The sequence below is a fragment of the Lithobates pipiens genome, unplaced genomic scaffold (genome assembly GCF_037356315.1).
Source record: "Lithobates pipiens isolate NorthernLeopardFrog02 unplaced genomic scaffold, aLitPip1_a1.2 Scaffold_313, whole genome shotgun sequence".
Lineage (NCBI taxonomy): Eukaryota > Metazoa > Chordata > Amphibia > Anura > Ranidae > Lithobates > Lithobates pipiens.
This window is the reverse complement of record NW_027507792.1, coordinates 14,793-35,630: the sequence shown is the minus strand read 5'-3', so window position 1 is coordinate 35,630 and position 20,838 is coordinate 14,793. Positions and strand designations below refer to the sequence as shown.

General features: G+C 51.3%; 2 protein-coding genes across 3 annotated transcripts; both read left to right on the top strand.

The window, feature by feature from the left end:
- Window positions 1-1,903: 1,903 nt before the first annotated feature.
- On the top strand, window positions 1,904-19,588 carry LOC143955107 (solute carrier family 25 member 47-like). Of its 2 annotated transcripts, XM_077465225.1 has the most exons (6): window positions 1,904-2,109; window positions 10,784-10,827; window positions 14,135-14,206; window positions 15,919-16,101; window positions 16,334-16,604; window positions 18,801-19,588. In XM_077465225.1, the coding sequence occupies exons 1-6, from the start codon at window positions 2,079-2,081 to the stop codon at window positions 19,079-19,081; spliced, it is 882 nt and encodes a 293-aa protein (XP_077321351.1). In that variant the 5' UTR covers window positions 1,904-2,078; the 3' UTR covers window positions 19,082-19,588. The 2 variants fall into 2 exon arrangements, with proteins under 2 accessions (XP_077321351.1, XP_077321352.1); XM_077465226.1 differs by lacking the exon at window positions 10,784-10,827 and having other exon boundaries at window positions 1,905-2,109.
- On the top strand, window positions 16,620-18,794 carry LOC143955105 (uncharacterized; the record flags this gene model as incomplete). Its single annotated transcript, XM_077465223.1, has 1 exon — window positions 16,620-18,794. A coding segment is annotated over one exon (1,026 nt), but the record flags the coding sequence as incomplete, so codon positions are not given.
- Window positions 19,589-20,838: the final 1,250 nt, after the last annotated feature.

Genomic DNA, 20,838 nt, shown 5'->3' with positions numbered 1-20,838 from the left:
GAGAGACCACTGCAGAGAGACCACTGAAGAGAGACCACTGAAGAGAGACCACTGCAGAGAGACCACTGCAGAGAGACCACTGCAGAGAGACCACTGCAGAGAGACCACTGAAGAGAGACCCCTGCAGAGAGACCACTGCTTCCACACACAGAGGAAGGTTCTCCAGCATGCTGGCCAGGGTGGGGCTTTCCTACTTCTTCCCGGAGGCCAGCGGGTGGTGTGCGGAGTCCTTATACACTGGAGGGGCCCCCATTATAGAGACAGAGCCCAGCTGGGGGGGTCCGTGTGACAGGACTGGGGGAGGGGGGAACTGTGCGAGTCCGGGGGGGGGGGGGGGGTGCCTTGTATGGACGGTCTGGTATCTATTTCACATCATCTTTTATATTTTACAAGTTGGGGGATTTTTGTATTATTTCCAACAATCTCCATTTTATTCTTTAGGGTCTCTGCTGAATATAAAATGTTCTGAGTCATTTTCTAGCAAAAATACCGATTGTTCCATGAAGGGAAGGAGTGAGGAAAGTCCCTGGTGGTGGGGGGAGGGGGGATGGAGACCCCCCATATAGAGGCCAGGAAGAGGGGGGTGCAGACCCCCATATAGAGGCCAGGAAGGGGAGGTGGAGACCCCCATATAGAGGCCAGGAAGGGGAGGTGGAGACCCCCATATAGAGGCCAGGAGGGGGGGTGGAGACCCCCATATAGAGGCCAGGAAAGGGAGGTGGAGACCCCCATATAGAGGCCAGAAAGGGGAGGTGGAGACCCCCATATAGAGGCCAGAAAGGGGAGGTGGAGATCCCCATATAGAGAGCAGGAAGGGTAGGTGGACACCCCCATATAGAGGCCAGGAAGGGGGGTGGAGACCCCCATATAAAGGCCAGGAAGGGGGTGGAAACCCCCATATAAAGGCCAGGAAGGGGGGTGGAGACTCCCATATAGAGGCCAGGAAGGGGGGTGGAGACCCCCATATAGAGGCCAGGAAGGGGGGTGGAGACCCCCATATAGAGGCCAGGAAGGGGGGGAGGAGACCCCCATATAGAGGCCAGGAAGGGGGGGTGGAGACCCCCATATAAAGGCCAGGAAGGGGAGGTGGAGACCCCCATATAGAGGCCAGGAAGGGGGGTGGAGACCCCCATATAAAGGCCAGGAAGGGGGGTGGAGACCCCCATATAGAGGCCAGGAAGGGGGGTGGAGACCCCCATATAGAGGCCAGGAAAGGGAGGTGGAGACCCCCATATAGAGGCCAGAAAGGGGAGGTGGAGACCCCCATATAGAGGCCAGAAAGGGGAGGTGGAGATCCCCATATAGAGACCAGGAAGGGGAGGTGGAGATCCCCATATAGAGACCAGGAAGGGGAGGTGGAGACCCCCATATAGAGACCAGGAAGGGGGGTGGAGACCCCCATATAGAGACCAGGAAAGGGAGGTGGAGACCCCCATATAGAGGTCAGGAAGGGGAGGTGGAGACCCCCATATAGAGACCAGGAAGGGGAGGTGGAGACCCCCATATAGAGACCAGGAAGGGGAGGTGGAGACCCCCATATAGAGGCCAGAAAGGGGAGGTGGAGACCCCCATATAGAGGCCAGAAAGGGGAGGTGGAGATCCCCATATAGAGACCAGGAAGGGGAGGTGGAGATCCCCATATAGAGACCAGGAAGGGGAGGTGGAGACCCCCATATAGAGACCAGGAAGGGGAGGTGGAGACCCCCATATAGAGGCCAGAAAGGGGAGGTGGAGACCCCCATATAGAGGCCAGAAAGGGGAGGTGGAGATCCCCATATAGAGACCAGGAAGGGGAGGTGGAGACCCCCATATAAAGGCCAGGAAGGGGGGTGGAGACCCACATGTAGAGGCCAGGAAGGGGGGGGTCTGGGATATAAAGCTCCAATGTGTGGAGTGTGGAGGAGGCTGGCCTCACCTTTATAACACTAGGAGGCTTGTCTGTCACCTGACGTGGGAGAGCTCGGGATCTCAGGCTGACCTTCTCTCCGCATTCCTGGTGAAGAGCCGATATAAATACCGAGCAGAATATTGTCTGCCCATCCGATGTCACCGATCGTCACTTCCAGGAATCCGAGAGCATGGCGGACTTCATAGCCGGAGGCCTGGGAGGTATGCAGCCTCTATATGTATATAGATGTGGGGGGATGCAGCCTCTATATGTATATAGATGTGGGGGGGACGCAGCCTCTATATGTATATAGATGTGGGGGGGACTCAGCCTCTATATGTATATAGAGCTGGGGGGGACGTAGCCTCTATATGTATATAGATGTGGGGGGACGCAGCCTCTCTATGTATATAGATCTGGGGGGGATGCAGCCTCTATGTGTATATAGATCGGGGGGGATGCATCCTCTATATGTATATAGATCGGGGGGGACGCAGCCTCTATATGTATATAGATCGGGGGGACGCAGCCTCTATATGTATATATATCTGGGGGGACGCAGCCTCTATATGTATATAGATCGGGGGGACGCAGCCTCTCTATGTATATAGATGTGGGGGGGGACGCAGCCTCTATATGTATATAGATGTGGGGGGACGCAGCCTCTATATGTATATAGATGGGGGGGACACATCCTCTATATGTATATAGATCGGGGGGGACGCAGCCTCTATATGTATATAGATCTGGGGGGGACGCAGCCTCTATATGTATATAGATGTGGGGGGATGCAGCCTCTCTATGTATATAGATGTGGGGAGACGCAGCCTCTATATGTATATAGATGTGGGGGGGACGTATCCTCTATATGTATATAGATCGGGGGGACGCAGCCTCTCTATGTATATAGATGTGGGGAGACGCAGCCTCTATATGTATATAGATGTGGGAGGGACGCAGCCTCTCTATGTATATAGATGGGGGGACGCAGCCTCTATATGTATATAGATGTGGGGGGGACGCAGCCTCTATATGTATATAGATGTGGGGGGGACGCAGCCTCTATATGTATATAGATCTGGGGGGGACGCAGCCTCTATATGTATATAGATCGGGGGGGACGCAGCCTCTCTATGTATATAGATGGGGGGACGCAGCCTCTATATGTATATAGATCGGGGGGACACAGCCTCTCTATGTATATAGATGTGGGGGGATGCAGCCTCTATATGTATATAGATGTGGGGGGGATGCAGCCTCTATATGTATATAGATCTGGGGGGGATGCAGCTTCTATGTGTATATAGATCCGGGGGGACGCAGCCTCTATATGTATATAGATCTGGGGGGACGCAGCCTCTCTATGTATATAGATGTGGGGGGACGCAGCCTCTATATGTATATAGATCTGGGGGGGGACGCAGCCTCTATATGTATATAGATCTGGGAGAACGCAGCCTCTCTATGTATATAGATGTGAGGGGGGGGGACTCAGCCTCTATATGTATATAGATCTGGGGGGGACACAGCCTCTATATGTATATAGATCTGGGGGGGACACAGCCTCTATATGTATATAGATCTGGGGGGGACACAGCCTCTATATGTATATAGATGTGGGGGGGGGACTCAGCCTCTATATGTATATAGATCTGGGGGGGGGACTCAGCCTCTATATGTATATAGATGTGGGGGGGACGCAGCCTCTATATGTATATAGATCTGGGGGGGGACTCAGCCTCTATATGTATATAGATGTGGGGGGATGCAGCCTCTATATGTATATAGATGTGGGGGGATGCAGCCTCTATATGTATATAGATGTGGGGGGGACGCAGCCTCTATATGTATATAGATCTGGGGGGGACGCAGCCTCTATATGTATATAGATGTGGGGGTGACGCAGCCTCTAAATGTATATAGATCGGGGGGACGCAGCCTCTCTATGTATATAGATGTGGGGAGGGGAGACTCTATATGTATATAGATGTGGGGGGGACGTAGCCTCTATATGTATATAGATCTGGGGGGGACGCAGCCTCTATATGTATATAGATCGGGGGGACGCAGCCTCTCTATGTATATAGATGTGGGGGGGACGCAGCCTCTATATGTATATAGATGTGGGGGGACGCAGCCTCTATATGTATATAGATGGGGGGGGACGCATCCTCTATATGTATATAGATCGGGGGGGACTCAGCCTCTATATGTATATAGATCGGGGGGACGCAGCCTCTCTATGTATATAGATGTGGGGGGACGCAGCCTCTATTTGTATATAGATGTGGGAGGGACGCAGCCTCTCTATGTATATAGATGGGGGGACGCAGCCTCTATATGTATATAGATCTGGGGGGGACGCAGCCTCTATATGTATATAGATGTGGGGGGGACGCAGCCTCTATATGTATATAGATCTGGGGGGGACGCAGCCTCTATATGTATATAGATCGGGGGGGACGCAGCCTCTCTATGTATATAGATGGGGGACGCAGCCTCTATATGTATATAGATCTGGGGGGGACGCAGCCTCTATATGTATATAGATCGGGGGGACACAGCCTCTCTATGTATATAAATGTGGGGGGATGCAGCCTCTATATGTATATAGATGTGGGGGGGACGCAGCCTCTATATGTATATAGATCTGGGGGGATGCAGCCTCTATGTGTATATAGATCTGGGGGGACGCAGCCTCTATATGTAAATAGATCTGGGGGGGATGCAGCCTCTATGTGTATATAGATGTGGGGGGGATGCAGCCTCTATGTGTATATAGATCTGGGGGGGATGCAGCCTCTATGTGTATATAGATGTGGGGGTGACGCAGCCTCTATATGTATATAGATCGGGGGGACGCAGCCTCTCTATGTATATAGATGTGGGGGGGGGGCCTCTATATGTATATAGATGTGGGGGGACACAGCCTCTATATGTATATAGATCTGGGAGAACGCAGCCTCTCTATGTATATAGATGTGAGGGGGGGGGGACTCAGCCTCTATATGTATATAGATCTGGGGGGGACACAGCCTCTATATGTATATAGATCTGGGGGGGGACACAGCCTCTCTATGTATATAGATGTGGGGGGACGCAGCCTCTATATGTATATAGATGTGAGGGGGGGGGGACTCAGCCTCTATATGTATATAGATCTGGGGGGGACACAGCCTCTATATGTATATAGATCTGGGGGGGTCGCAGCCTCTCTATATATATATATAGATCTGGGGGAGGACACAGCCTCTATATGTATATAGATGTGGGGGGGGACTCAGCCTCTATATGTATATAGATCTGGGGGGGGGGGACTCAGCCTCTATATGTATATAGATGTGGGGGGGACGCAGCCTCTATATGTATATAGATCTGGGGGGGGACTCAGCCTCTATATGTATATAGATGTGGGGGGATGCAGCCTCTATATGTATATAGATGTGGGGGGGGATGCAGCCTCTATATGTATATAGATGTGGGGGGGACGCAGCCTCTATATGTATATAGATGTGGGGGGGAGCCTCTATATGTATATAGATGTGGGGGGGACACAGCCTCTATATGTATATAGATCTGGGGGGGACGCAGCCTCTATATGTATATAGATCTGGGGGGGACGCAGCCTCTCTATATATATAGATCTGGGGGGGGACACAGCCTCTATATGTATATAGATGTGGGGGGGGACTCAGCCTCTATATGTATATAGATCTGGGGGGGAGACTCAGCCTCTATATGTATATAGATGTGGGGGGGGGACTCAGCCTCTATATGTATATAGATGTGGGGGGATGCAGCCTCTATATGTATATAGATGTGGGGGGGATGCAGCCTCTATATGTATATAGATGTGGGGGGGACGCAGCCTCTATATGTATATAGATCTGGGGGGGACGCAGCCTCTATATGTATATAGATGTGGGGGGGACGCAGCCTCTATATGTATATAGATCGGGGGGACGCAGCCTCTATATGTATATAGATGTGGGGGAGAGGCAGCCTCTATATGTATATAGATGTGGGGGGGACGCAGCCTCTATATGTATATAGATGTGGGGGGGACGCAGCCTCTATATGTATATAGATGTGGGGGGGACGCAGCCTCTATATGTATATAGATGTGGGGGGGACGCAGCCTCTATATGTATATAGATCTGGGGGGGACGCAGCCTCTATATGTATATAGATGTGGGGGGACGCAGCCTCTATATGTATATAGATGTGGGGGGGACGCAGCCTCTATATGTATATAGATGTGGGGGGGACGCAGCCTCTATATGTATATAGATGTGGGGGGACGCAGCCTCTATATGTATATAGATCTGGGGGGGACGCAGCCTCTATATGTATATAGATCTGGGGGGGATGCAGCCTCTATATGTATATAGATGTGGGGGGGACGCAGCCTCTATATGTATATAGATCTGGGGGGGACTCAGCCTCTATATGTATATAGATGTGGGGGGGATGCAGCCTCAATATGTATATAGATGTGGGGGGGATGCAGCCTCTATATGTATATAGATCTGGGGGGGACGCAGCCTCTATATGTATATAGATGTGGGGGGGACGCAGCCTCTATATGTATATAGATCTGGGGGGGACGCAGCCTCTATATGTATATAGATCTGGGGGGGATGCAGCCTCTATATGTATAAAGATGTGGGGGGGATGCAGCCTCTATATGTATATAGATCTGGGGGGGACGTAGCCTCTATATGTATATAGATGTGGGGGGGGGGACGTAGCCTCTATATGTATATAGATGTGGGGGGGGACGCAGCCTCTATATGTATATAGATCTGGGGGGGATGCAGCCTCAATATGTATATAGATGTGGGGGGGACACAGCCTCTATATGTATATAGATGTGGGGGAGGGACGCAGCCTCTATATGTATATAGATGTGGGGGGGACGCAGCCTCTATATGTATATAGATGTGGGGGGACGCAGCCTCTATATGTATATAGATGTGGGGGGGACGCAGCCTCTATATGTATATAGATCTGGGGGGACGCAGCCTCTATATGTATATAGATCTTGGGGGGACGCAGCCTCTATATGTATATAGATGTGGGGGACACAGCCTCAATATGTATATAGATGTGGGGGGGACGCAGCCTCTATATGTATATAGATGTGGGGGGGACGCAGCCTCTATATGTATATAGATGTGGGGGGGACGCAGCCTCTATATGTATATAGATCTGGGGGGACGCAGCCTCTATATGTATATAGATCTGGGGGGACGCAGCCTCTATATGTATATAGATGTGGGGGGGACGCAGCCTCTATATGTATATAGATCTGGGGGGACGCAGCCTCTATATGTATATAGATCTGGGGGGGGCGCAGCCTCTATATGTATATAGATCTGGGGGGGGGGCGCAGCCTCTATATGTATATAGATGTGGGGGGGGACGCAGCCTCAATATGTATATAAATCTGGGGGGGACACAGCCTCTATATGTATATAGATGTGGGGGGTGGATGGAGGGATTGATGGTGATTGTGGGGAACACAGACAGTTCCGCCTGCGGATGGCGGTTGATATTCATAGAACAGAAACATGAAATGAACATTCTGAATGGTGACAATGTCCCCCCCTCGGGAGAATGAAGTGTCCCTCCCATCCCCCGGTATTAGACGGTATTACCCCGGGAATGGGGGAGATTTGGAGCAGTAAAGCCGATTTCACTAAGCTCCCCGCTGAGGTCACACTGACATCTCCTCCATTCATGTCCATAGAGGTGACCTCGCTGTGTCCTCCATTATTAGGAATTCATCCTCAATGTAATGGGGGAAGGGTGGTACTCCTAGCACTGAGACCCTCAGAACAGAGGAACCAATTGCTGGAGGTCAGTAGAGGAGCTCAGTGATTGGTTCTCTGTGCTCAGATCACACCCACAATCATCGATGAAGCTTGAGGGACAACTGTCACTTCCTGGGTGTGAGTGTCAGTATATATCAGGGGTCAGTATAGGAGTGCAATATGAAAAGAAAGGTCTCCCTATCCAGGAGATAGTCTATAATGATATACAGAGAGTAAAATAAGTATTTGCTCCCCAACCAACCAACAATAACCCTCCCCCACAGACTGGCTCCAGTAGGTGCTCATGTGGTACACAGATCAGTCCTGCCAATGTAAGAAGGTTCTCCTAACGACAACTCGTTATGTGTATAGAAGACGCCTGTCCACAGAATCCCTTCCCTCCAATCCTCACCATCATGGGGAAGAGCAAAGATCTGTCAGAGGAGGTCGGGGAGAAGATTGGAGACCTGCACAAGGCTGGAATGGGCTACAAGACCATCAGCAAGAAGCTTGGTGAGAGGAGACGAGTGCTGGAGAGATTATTCACAAATGGAAGAAATACAAAATAACCATCAATTGTCCTCAGTCTGGAGCTCCATGGAAGATTTCTCCTCATGGGGTGAGGATGGTCATGAGAAAAGTGAGGGATCCGCCCAGAACTACATGGGAGGAGCTTGTGAAGGATCTCAAGGCAGTTGGGACCCCAGTCACCAAACAAACCATTGGTGACACAATACACCACCATGGATTGAAATCCTGCAGCGCCCGCAAGGTCCTCCTCCTCAGGAAGACACATGTACAGGTCCTCCTCCTCAGGAAGACACATGTACAGGTCCTCCTCCTCAGGAAGACACATGTACAGGTCCCCCTCCTCAGGAAGACACATGTACAGGCCCCCTCCTCAGGAAGACACATGTACAGGTCCTCCTCCTCAGGAAGACACATGTACAGGTCCTCCTCCTCAGGAAGACACATGTACAGGTCCCCCTCCTCAGGAAGACACATGTACAGGTCCCCCTCCTCAGGAAGACACATGTACAGGTCCCCCTCCTCAGGAAGACACATGTACAGGTCCTCCTCCTCAGGAAGACACATGTACAGGTCCTCCTCCTCAGGAAGACACATGTACAGGTCCCCCTCCTCAGGAAGACACATGTACAGGTCCCCCTCCTCAGGAAGACACATGGACAGGTCCCCCTCCTCAGGAAGACACATGGACAGGTCCCCCTCCTCAGGGAGACACATGTACAGGTCCCCCTCCTCAGGAAGACACATGGACAGGTCCCCCTCCTCAGGAAGACACATGTACAGGTCCTCCTCCTCAGGAAGACACATGGACAGGTCCCCCTCCTCAGGAAGACACATGTACAGGACCCCCTCCTCAGGAAGACACATGGACAGGTCCCCCTCCTCAGGAAGACACATGTACAGGTCCCCCTCCTCAGGAAGACACATGTACAGGTCCCCCTCCCCAGGAAGACGCATGTACAGGTCCTCCTCCTCAGGAAGACACAGGTACAGGTCCTCCTCCTCAGGAGGGCACATGTACAGGTCCTCCTCCTCAGGAAGACACATGTACAGGTCCCCCTCCTCAGGAAGACACATGTACAGGTCCCCCTCCTCAGGAAGACACATGGACAGGTCCTCCTCCTCAGGAAGACACATGTACAGGTCCTCCTCCTCAGGAAGACACATGGACAGGTCCCCCTCCTCAGGAAGACACATGTACAGGTCCCCCTCCTCAGGAAGACACATGTACAGGTCCTCCTCCCCAGGAAGACGCATGTACAGGTCCTCCTCCTCAGGAAGACACAGGTACAGGTCCTCCTCCTCAGGAGGGCACATGTACAGGTCCTCCTCCTCAGGAAGACACATGTACAGGTCCCCCTCCTCAGGAAGACACATGTACAGGTCCCCCTCCTCAGGAAGACACATGGACAGGTCCTCCTCCTCAGGAAGACACATGTACAGGTCCTCCTCCTCAGGAAGACACATGTACAGGTCCCCCTCCTCAGGAAGACACATGGACAGGTCCTCCTCCTCAGGAAGACACATGTACAGGTCCTCCTCCTCAGGAAGACACATGTACAGGTCCCCCTCCTCAGGAAGACACATGTACAGGTCCCCCTCCTCAGGAAGACACATGGACAGGTCCTCCTCCTCAGGAAGACACATGTACAGGTCCTCCTCCTCAGGAAGACACATGTACAGGTCCCCCTCCTCAGGAAGACACATGTACAGGTCCCCCTCCTCAGGAAGACACATGGACATGAACACCATCCCTACAGTCACACATGGAGGGGGGAACATGAACACCATCCCTACAGTCACACACGGAGGTGGGAACATGAACACCATCCCTACAGTCACACACAGAGGGGGGAACATGATGCTTTGGGGCTGTTTCTCTGATAAAGGTTCAGGCCGACTTTGTCACATCGAGGGGCCAATGGACGGGGCCGTGTATTGTAAGATCTTGGATGAGAACCTTCTTCCCTCATCCAGAACACTGAGGATGGGTCATGGACGGGTCTTCCAGCATGACAATGACACAAAACATAGCGCCAAGGCAACAAAGGAGTGGCTCCAGAAAAAGCACATTAAGGTCATGGAGTGGCCTAGCCAGTCTCCAGACCTTAATCCTATAGAAAATGTATGGAGGAGCTGAAACTTCGAGTTGCCAAGAGACCTTCAGGATTTAGAGAAGATCTGTAGAGAAGAGAGGAGAAAATCCCTCCTGAGATGTGTGGAAACCTCATCACCCCCTACAAGAAACGTCTGACCTCTGTGATCACCAACAAGGGTTTCTCCACCAATTACAAGTCATGTTTGGTTTGGGGATCAAATACTTATTTTACTCACTGAACTCTATTTATAACATTTGTATTGTGTGATTTTTCTGGATTTTTGGTTGATATTCTGTCTCCATCATATAAAATACACCTATGAGAAAAATTATAGACCCTTCATTTCTGCTGGGGAGACAATCAGGATTTTCTACACTGTATAATGGTCTATAATGTCTATGTTCTATGTTATGTTCTGTCCGGGTGACCGGTGTGCCGTGTTTTTATTGTAGGAGCATGCGGAGTGATGGTGGGGTACCCCCTGGACACAGTGAAGGTAAATTGGTCTCAGTGGGTGGGAATTGTACATTTTCTGGTCGGTATGTTTGGAATCTTCTCTCACTCTGTAGAGTTTCCCAAATAATTATTTTTTGTGAATTTGTTGCAAAGTTTCTTACCCGGAGATCCTACCTGAGTCCAGCAATGCGGAGCCACGCCTTTCAAAAGCTGAAATAAGCCATGCCTCCATTGTGGCCACTTGCTGGACTGAACTAACTAGCACTAAACAGGGGAGACAGCAAAGGGAGATACCAAATACCAGAGAGAAACAAGTGGCAGTGGCTCTGAACCACCACTAGATGTCAGTCTACATCAGAACCTCAATAATGGAATGCAGTTTAATTCAATAGCTGAAAAGGAGATCATTGATGGGACATGACACTGACCTCAGGCCCAGAGAAGGAGGTCACATGGCAGGCTGACCACACTGCTGCTCATGGTGAGGCGGAGCTTAGCGTTGTCACCCTGTGACAGGAAGTTCTGTTACTGGCAGGATCTCCAGGAAGAAACTTTCCATCAGTTTCACAAAACAATACGGCTGAGGGATGCTATATACAGCGAGGTATATACAGGGAGAGGCTGCTGGGGGCCCTATCAATATTCTACTATGGGGGCCCCTTCAATATTCTTCTACGGGGCCCCATCAATATTCTACTATGGGCCCCATCAATATTCTACTATTGGGGTCCCATCAATATTCTACTACGGGCCCCATCAATATTGTTCTACGGGGCCCCATCAATAATCTGCTATGGCCCCCCCCCCGAGAACACCCAGGAGGGGCTTCTAATGATAAGCAGATGCCCCCTCCCCTCCCCCAATACACAGGAATCGCAGAGATCAGACAGCGATCGTCTCCATATCAGGAATCTGAGGGCGGGAAGGTAGGAGTGGGCGGAGCCTGGCGAGCACTTTATATTATTGGCACCTTTTCAGTGACTTTATTTTTATACATTTTATTTATTATTCAATGTATTTAAAGGAACAGCGCACCATTGTGTCATTTACTTGTCCCACATCCAGGATTTGGGTTGCAGCAATTCCAAGGAGACTCAGAACAAATTATTATTATTTTATGGTATATTTGTATATAGTCATATATATATATGGTTAGTGGTGTATATATATATATATGTGGTCGGTGGGGTATATATATATATGTGTGGTCGGTGGTGTATATATATATATATATATATATGTGGTCGGTGGGGTATATATATATATATATATGTGGTCGGTGGGGTATATATATATATATGTGGTCGGTGGGGTATATATATATATGTGGTCGGTGGTGTATATATATATATATGTGGTCGGTGGGGTATATATATATATATATGTGGTCGGTGGTATATATATATATATATATATGTGGTCGGTGGGGTATATATATATATATGTGGTCGGTGGGGTATATATATATATATATGTGGTCGGTGGGGTATATATATATATACATTACAGACCAAAAGTTTGGACACACCTTCTCATTCAAAGAGTTTTCTTTATTTTCATGACTATGAAAATTGTAGATTCACACCGAAGGCATGAAAACTATGAAGTGACACACGTGGAATTATATACTGAACAAAAAAGTGTGAAACTGAAAATATGTCTTCTATTTTGGGGTCTTCACAGTAGCCGCCCTTTGCTGTGATTACGGCTCCGCCCACTCTCGGCATTCTGTTGATGTCGCCTGGAATGGTTTTCCAACAGTCTTGAAGGAGTTCCCGGAGATGTTCGGCACTTGTTGGCCTTTTTGCCTTCACTCTGCTGTCCAGCTCACCCCAAACCATCTGGATTGGGTTCAGGTCCGGTGACTGTGGAGGCCGGGTCATCTGGCGCAGCCCCCCATCACTCTCCTTCTTGGTCAGATAGCCCTTACACAGCCTGGAGGTGTGTTTGGGGTCATTATCCTGTTGAAAAATAAATGATGGTCCAACTAAATGCAAACCGGATGGAATAGCGTGCCGCTGCAAGATGCTGTGGTCGCCATGCTGGTTCAGTATGCCTTCAATTTTGAATAAATCCCCAACAGTGTCACCAGCAAAGCACCCCCACACCATCACACCTCCTCCACCATGCTTCACGGTGGGAACCAGGCATGTAGAGTCCATCCGTTCGCCTCTTCAGCGTCGCACAAAGACACGGTAGTTGGAACCAAAGATCTCAAACTTGGACTCATCAGACCAAAGCACAGATTTCCACTGGTCTAATGTCCATTCCTTGTGTTCTTCAGCCCAAACAAGTCTCTTCTGCTTGTTGCCTGTCCTCAGCAGTGGTTTCCTAGCAGCTATTTTACCATGAAGGCCTGATTTCACACAGTCTCCTCTTCACAGTTGTTCTAGAGATGTGTCTGCTGCTAGAACTCTGTGTGCCATTGACCTGTTCTCTAATCTGAGCTGCTAACCTGCGATTTCTGAGGCTGGCGACTCGGATGAACTTCTCGCCCGCAGCAGAGGTGACTCTCGGTCTTCCTTTCCTGGGCGCTCCTCATGTCAGACAGTTTCTTTGTAGCACTTGATGGTTTTTGCCACTTGGGGACACTTTCAAAGTTTTCCCAATTGTTCGGACTGACCGACCTTCATTTCTTAAAGTAATGACGGCCACTCGTTCTTCTTTACTGAGCTGCTTTTTTCTTGCCATAATACAAAGTCTAACAGTCTATTCATCAGCTGTGTGCTGTATCCCCCTCCTGCACAACACAACTGATGGTCCCAACCCCATTTATAAGGCTTGAAATCCCACTTATTATACCTGACAGGGCCACACCCGAGAAGAGAAAACCATTCCAGGCGACATCAACGGAATGCCGAGAGTGGGCAGAGCCGTAATCAAAGCAAAAGGCGGCTACTTTGAAGACCCCAAAATATAAAACATATTTTCAGTTTCACACTTTTTTGTTCAGTATATAATTCCACGTGTGTCACTTCATAGTTTTCATGCCTTCGGTGTAAATCTACAATTTCCATAGTCATGAAAATAAAGAAAACTCTTTGAATGAGAAGGTGTGTCCAAACATTTGGTCTGTACTGTGTGTGTGTGTGTGTGTATATATATATATATATATATATATATATATATATATATGGTCGGTGGTATATATATATATATATGGTCGGTGGTATATATATATGGTCGGTGGTATATATATATGGTCGGTGGTATATATATATGGTCGGTGGTATATATATATATGGTCGGTGGAATATATATATATATATATGGTCGGTGGTATATATATATATGGTCGGTGGTATATACGGCCCTGTACAGGTGACATGCTCTGCTTTGTATTGCAGGTGAGGATTCAGACGCAGGGGACGTATCGCGGGATTTGGCATTGTATCCATACTACTTATAAAGTGGAAAAAGTAAGAAGCGGCGACATTTTATCATTTCTCTACATTACAGGAGACGCTCATCTATGGGAAGGTCACTTCCGGTTTTATGGAGGAACGCGTGTTCCCCCTCCTGCTTTAGTTCTGTGAATGGGAAAACTACAACTACCATCATCCTTTGCAGCTGCCAACTTGTAGTTCTCAATAAACCACCAAGGGGGGGGGGGGGGGCGTTGAGCGCTGAGGTAGTTTATCGTCTCTTCCTGTCAGATCTGCCCGTCTGTACGAGGGGACAGTTACACTGCCAGTCTGCAGGAGTCCTGCATTGCACTCGCGTTCCCATGATCCGATAATCCGATGATCCTGCGTTCCCATGATCTGATAATCCGATGATCCCGTGTTCAGATGATCCCGCATTCCCATGATCTGATGAACCCACGTTCCCATGATCCCGCATTCCCATGATCCCACGTTCCCATGATCTGATGAACCCGCGTTCCTAGTTCCCATGATCCGATGATCCCGTGTTCCCATGATCCGATGGTCCCATGTCCCCATGATCCTGTGTTCCCATGATCCGATGATCCCACATTCCCATGTTCCCATGATCTGATGAACCCGCGTTCCCAGTTCCCATGATCCGATGATCCCTTGTTCCCATGACCCGATGATCCCACATTCCCATGATCCAATAATCCCGCGTTCCCATGATCCGATGATCCCACATTCACATGATCCGATGATCCTGCGCTCCCATGATCCGATGATCCCACATTCCCATGATCCCGTGTTCCCATGATCTGATGAACCCGCGTTCCCATAATCTGATAATCCGATGATCCTGCGTTCCCATGATCCCGCGTTCCCATGATCCCGTGTTCCCATGATTCGATAATCCCGCATTCCCATGATCCAATAAACCGATGATCCCGCGTTCCCATGATCCCGCGTTCCCATGATCCGATGAGACGGCGTTCCCAAGATCCAATGATCCCGCGTTCCCATGATCCCACGTTCCCATGATCCGGCGTTCCCATGATCCGATGTTCTCCTCGCTCCGAGTTAAAAAATAATAAATGCGCAATTTTACCTGCAAAAAGAACTTCATTTATTGGTGAACTGTAAGGGCCCCTATAGAGGAATATTGTACTCTGATATCTGTGTGATAATCATTCCCATGAATAGACCCTCCCCCGCTGTACATTGGTACATGCCCCCATGAATAGACCCTCCCCCGCTGTACATTGGTTCATGCCCCCATGAATAGACCCTCCCCCGCTGTACATTGGTTCATGCCCCCATGAATAGACCCTCCCCCGCTGTACATTGGTACATGCCCCCATGAATAGACCCTCCCCCGCTGTACATTGGTTCATGCCCCCATGAATAGACCCTCCCCCGCTGTACATTGGTTCATGCCCCCATGAATAGACCCTCCCCCGCTGTACATTGGTACATGCCCCCATGAATAGACCCTCCCCCGCTGTACATTGGTTCATGCCCCCATGAATAGACCCTCCCCCGCTGTACACTCTTCATGAACTGCCCCCCTCAGGAAGATCATTATATGATTTATAATATAAAATTGCCCCGGCAGTGTAGTATTTTGCCCCTGCCCCGCAGCTTGGTCTGCAGGTGAGATGAGGGGGTTGTAGCGCACGCTGTGATTGGACGCACAGATTTCATTCAGTTTCATGATATTGATTCTTTAATAACGATCGCCTCCTGTTCCCCTCCCCCTCCAGGTGTCCGGATTTTTCCGAGGAGTGTCCATGCCGATCTCCACTGTCTCCATCAGTTCCTCCATCGTTTTCGGGGTGTACCGGAATTGTCTTCACAACCTATGTAAGCTGAAATATGGAACAGCAAACGTCAGACCCTCCAAAGTGGACATCTTCCTCTCGGGATACGCCGCCGGAGGAGCGCAGGTACTCGCCGTCACCGGGGGGGACCCTAAATTGGATGTGAACCCCGACATTGATCTCGTCTGGCTGCTTTATGGTCTATTGGAAGAGTTTTGTTATATCCCCAGCTCACCTCATGTGAACTACAGAACACCTCCCCCTATGCTGTGGAGATGAGAAGGGGGAGGTGTTCTGTAGTCTAATCATACATCCTGTCTATATACACACTGAGCATCTTCCTCTTTTCTCTCGGCAGGTGTTGGTGTCGTCTCCGGCAGACATGGCGAAGGTCCGCCTCCAGACACAAGTGTGGCCCCACCCGTCCAGCACGTGCGCTCTTCTTGCGCGCCCCAAATACACGGGACCAGTGCACTGCCTGCTGACCATCGCCCGGGAGGAGGGGCTCTGCGGGTTGTATAAAGGAAGCTTCGCTCTCATGTTCCGGGACTGCCATTCATTCGCCACCTACTTCCTGTCCTACAACGTGTTTCGGGAATGGCTCCTCCCATCGCAGCAAAGTGATTCAGGTAAACCATACATAGCTCCACACCAAGCCGAGTCCGCCCCCACACCGAGCCGAGTCCCCCCCACACCGAGCCGAGTCCCCCCCACACCAAGCCGAGTCCCCCCCCACACCGAGCCGAATCCCCCCCCACACCGAGCCGAGTCCCCCCCCACACCGAGCCGAATCCCCCCCACATCGAGCCGAGTCCCCCCCCACACCAAGCCGACTCCCTCCCCCACATCGAGCCAAATCCCCCCCACATCGAGCCAAACCCGCCCCCCCACACCGAGCCGACTCCCTCCCCCACACCGAGCCGAGTCCCTCCCGGACACCTATCCGAGTCCCCCCCACACCGAGCCGAGTCCCCCCCACATCGAGCCGACTCCCTCCCCCACACCGAGCCAAGTCCCTCCCCCACACCGAGCCGAGTCCCTCCCCCACACCGAGCCGAGTCCCCCCACATCGAGCCGAGTCCCTCCCGCACACCGATCCGAGCCCCCCCACACCGAGCCGAGTCCCCCACACACCGAGCCGAGTCCCCCCACACCGAGCCTTGTCCCTCCCGCACTCTGATCCGAGTCCCCCCCACACCGAGCCGAGTCCCCCCACATCGAGCCGACTCCCTCCCCCACACCGAGCCGAGTCCCCCCACACCGAGCCTTGTCCCTCCCGCACTCTGATCCGAGTCCCCCCCACACCGAGCCGAGTCCCCCCCACATCGAGCCGACTCCCTCCCCCACACCGAGCCGAGTCCCTCCCCCACACCGAGCCGAGTCCCTCCCGCACCGAGCCCCCCACACACCAAGCCGAGTCCCCCCACCGAGCCGAGTCCCCCCTACACCGAGCCGAGTCCCTCCCCCACACAGAGCCAAGTCCCTCCCCCACACTGAGCCGAGTCCCTCCCCCACACCGAGCCGAGTCCACCCCACACAAGCCAAGTCCCCCCCACATCGAGCCGTGTGCCCCCCACACCGAGCCAAGTCCCCCCCACACCAAGCCGAGTCCCTCCCCCACACCAAGCCGAGTCCCCCCCACACCGAGCCGAGTCCCTCCCCCACACTGAGCCGAGTCCCTCCCCCACACTGAGCCGAGTCCCTCCCCCACACCGAGCCAAATCCCTCCCCCACACCGAGCCGAGTCCCTCCCCCACACCGAGCCGAGTCCCTCCCCCACACCGAGCCGAGTCCCTCCCCCACACTAAGCCGAGTCCCTCCCCCACATCGAGCCATGTTAGCCCCCCACATCGAGCCGAGTGCCCCCCACACTGAGCCAAGTCGGCCCCCCCACATCAAGCCGAGTGCCCCCCACACCGAACCAAGTCAGCCCCCCCACATCAAGCCGAGTCCCCCCCACACCGAGCTGAGCCCCCCTAAACCGAGTGCCCCCCACACTGAGCCGAGTCCCCCCACACTGAGCCGAGTGCCCCCCATACCGAGCTGAGTGCCCCCCCCACACCGAGCCCGCCCCCCACACCATCATTGATCAGATTTTCCTCATTCATTAGATTGTTAAAAAAAAAAAATCACATGAACATACACAAAGGATCAAAGTGTATGGATTATGGGGGAACTCCGGCTAAAATATTGTTTTTTTGTTGATAGGTTGGGGGAGGGTGTGAGCCTCTGTCAGGAATGATTAGGGACAGGAAATGTGGTCAGTGTTGGAGTGCCCCCCTACATTGGTGTACTGGGGGGAGGGGAGGCCCCCCTTCCATTGTTATTCCCTGTGTCCTGAGTTGGCATTCCTGGAAGGCGCAGTCAGTGTAACTCTATCCCTCTGATAATGAGCGGAAAACTACAGCCTGCGCTCCACTGTCACCATTCCCAGCAGCTGCTTCCAGAATTAGATCCGCCTGGCGTCTCTCCCATCCGTCCAATCACAGCGACACAATGGGGATAATTTACTAAAGGCAAATACACTGCAAAGAATAGCCAATCACATGCAAGGAAATAAAAAACAGCATTTTTGCTTGCAGATGATTGGATGATGGAAGTCAGCAGAGCTTCCCCTCATTTACTAAGCTCTGGAGCAACTGCACTTTGCAGAGTACAATGTGTTTACCCCTCCCCCTACCGGGCTCTCCAATAGATTGTAAGCTCTTCTGTATTTCCCTTATAATAGATTGTAAGCTCTTCTGTCTCCTTCCTTATAATAGATTGTAAGCTCTTCTGTCTCCTCCCTTATAATAGATTGTAAGCTCTTTTTCTTTATTTTGTAGAATTTTTGCGCATCCTGCTGGCGGGTGGTCTGGCCGGCGTGGTAGCGTGGAGTATCGCCACTCCAATGGATGTGATAAAGTCTCGCCTCCAGGTGGACGGGGTGACCCAGCGGAAGTATCGGGGGGTCATCCATTGTGTCAGTGAAAGTGTCCGGACGGAAGGGGTCAGCGTTCTCTTCAAAGGACTCTCGCTGAACTGTCTCCGAGCGTTTCCCGTGAACATGGTGGTCTTCCTCACCTATGAAGCCATCCTGAAACAAATCAAACCTTTGCCAACATGATGAGAAGACAATGGGGGGCGGTGAATGGTTTCCAATGAAGGGCGGTCAATGGCTTCCAATGAGGGGGCCAGTTAATGGCTTCCAATGAGGGGGCCAGTTAATGGCTTCCAATGAGGGGGCCAGTTAATGGCTTCCAATGAGGGGGCCAGTTAATGGCTTCCAATGAGGGGGCGCTCAATGGTTTCCAATGAGGGGGCGCTCAATGGTTTCCAATGAGGGGGCGCTCAATGGTTTCCCAAGGGGAGTTGGTCAATGGTTTCAACAGGGTGGGGGTGAAATGATGGCATTCCAATGGAGGGCTGGTCAATAGTTTCCAGTGGGGGACTGGTCAATGGCTTTGATTGGGGGGTCAATGGTTTCCAATGAGGGGGCGCTCAATGGTTTCCAATGAGTGGACGGTCAATGGCTTCCAATGAGGGGGCGCTCAATGGTTTCCCAAGGGGGAGCTGGTCAATGGTTTCAACAGGGTGGGGACTGGTCAATGGTTTCCCAATGGGGAGGGGGGGGGGCGGTCAGTGGTTCCAAATGTAGGTTGGTCAATGGTTTCCAACAGGGCCGGGGGGGGGGGGGGGGGGGGTGAAACTGTGGTATTCCAATGGAGGGCTGGTCAATGGTTTCCATTAGGGGACTAGTCTATGGCTTTGATTGGAGGGGTGGTCAATGGTTTCCAATGGGGGGGGGGGTTTAGTAGTGGTTTCCAATGGGGGGGATTCACTGGTTTCTATTGGGGGGGGGGGGGTTTCAGTGGTTTCCAATGGAGGGGGGAATTCAGTGGTTTCCAATGGGGGGGGGATTCAGTGGTTTTCAATGGGGGGTCAGTGATTTCCAAAGGGGGGGTTCAGTGATTTCCAATGGGGAGGGGGGATTCAGTGGTTTCCAATGGGGGGGATTCAGTGATTTCCAATGGGGGGGGGGAATTCAGTGGTTTTCAATAGGGGGGTTGGGGGTTCAGTGAATTCCAATGGGGGGATTCAGTGATTTCCAATGGGGGGATTTAGTGATTTCCATTGGGGGGGGGGAATTTAGCGAAAGATGGGATCTCAGGAAGATTTGTGATGGCGGAATGTTGTGTATCGATGATCCGGAATTATTTTATTAAACATATTGTTGTTTTATAAAGTGTCCTCATTATACAGATATGGGGTCTCCGGGGGGAGGGGTCCATGAGGGTGTTACCAAAGTCAGGACAAGGTGATAATTGATAGATGATGGGGGGATGGGATTCCTCTGTGGGGTCCCAGCCGAACAATCTGACCATCTGGGAACCGAGAAACGTATAATATTCACCATTCATGGCGAGTCATGTCGGTGAGCCCCCTCCAGGTATTTATTACCGATCCCCGGACTCCACCGACACGGTCTTCACCCGCTTTTCTCCCCAGAAGGACGGCGCCATCTATGTTCCGGCATCATTTTGAATCTCGGTTTTCTTTGTGTATTTGCTCCAGATCTGTCATCCAATGTGAGACTTCCTGTACTAAACCCCGCCCACTGCCGCTCTTCTGCAGGGCGAGTGGTCTCATCTCTGCCCCCTCCTGTAGTGGGTGGAGCCCAGTGATGATGTCACTGCTACTTTTATGAGGTCATATTTGGTGCACAAAGTGGAGTCACATCCTGGATGACGATGGAGGAAAGGATTTCTATACAGGATTGTGAGTCGGAGTCCAGCTTTAACTACTTAAGGACGGCCTCCTGTATATATATATATATACACGTCGGTACTTTGAAGAGGGATATATCGGTAACGGCAGCAGCTG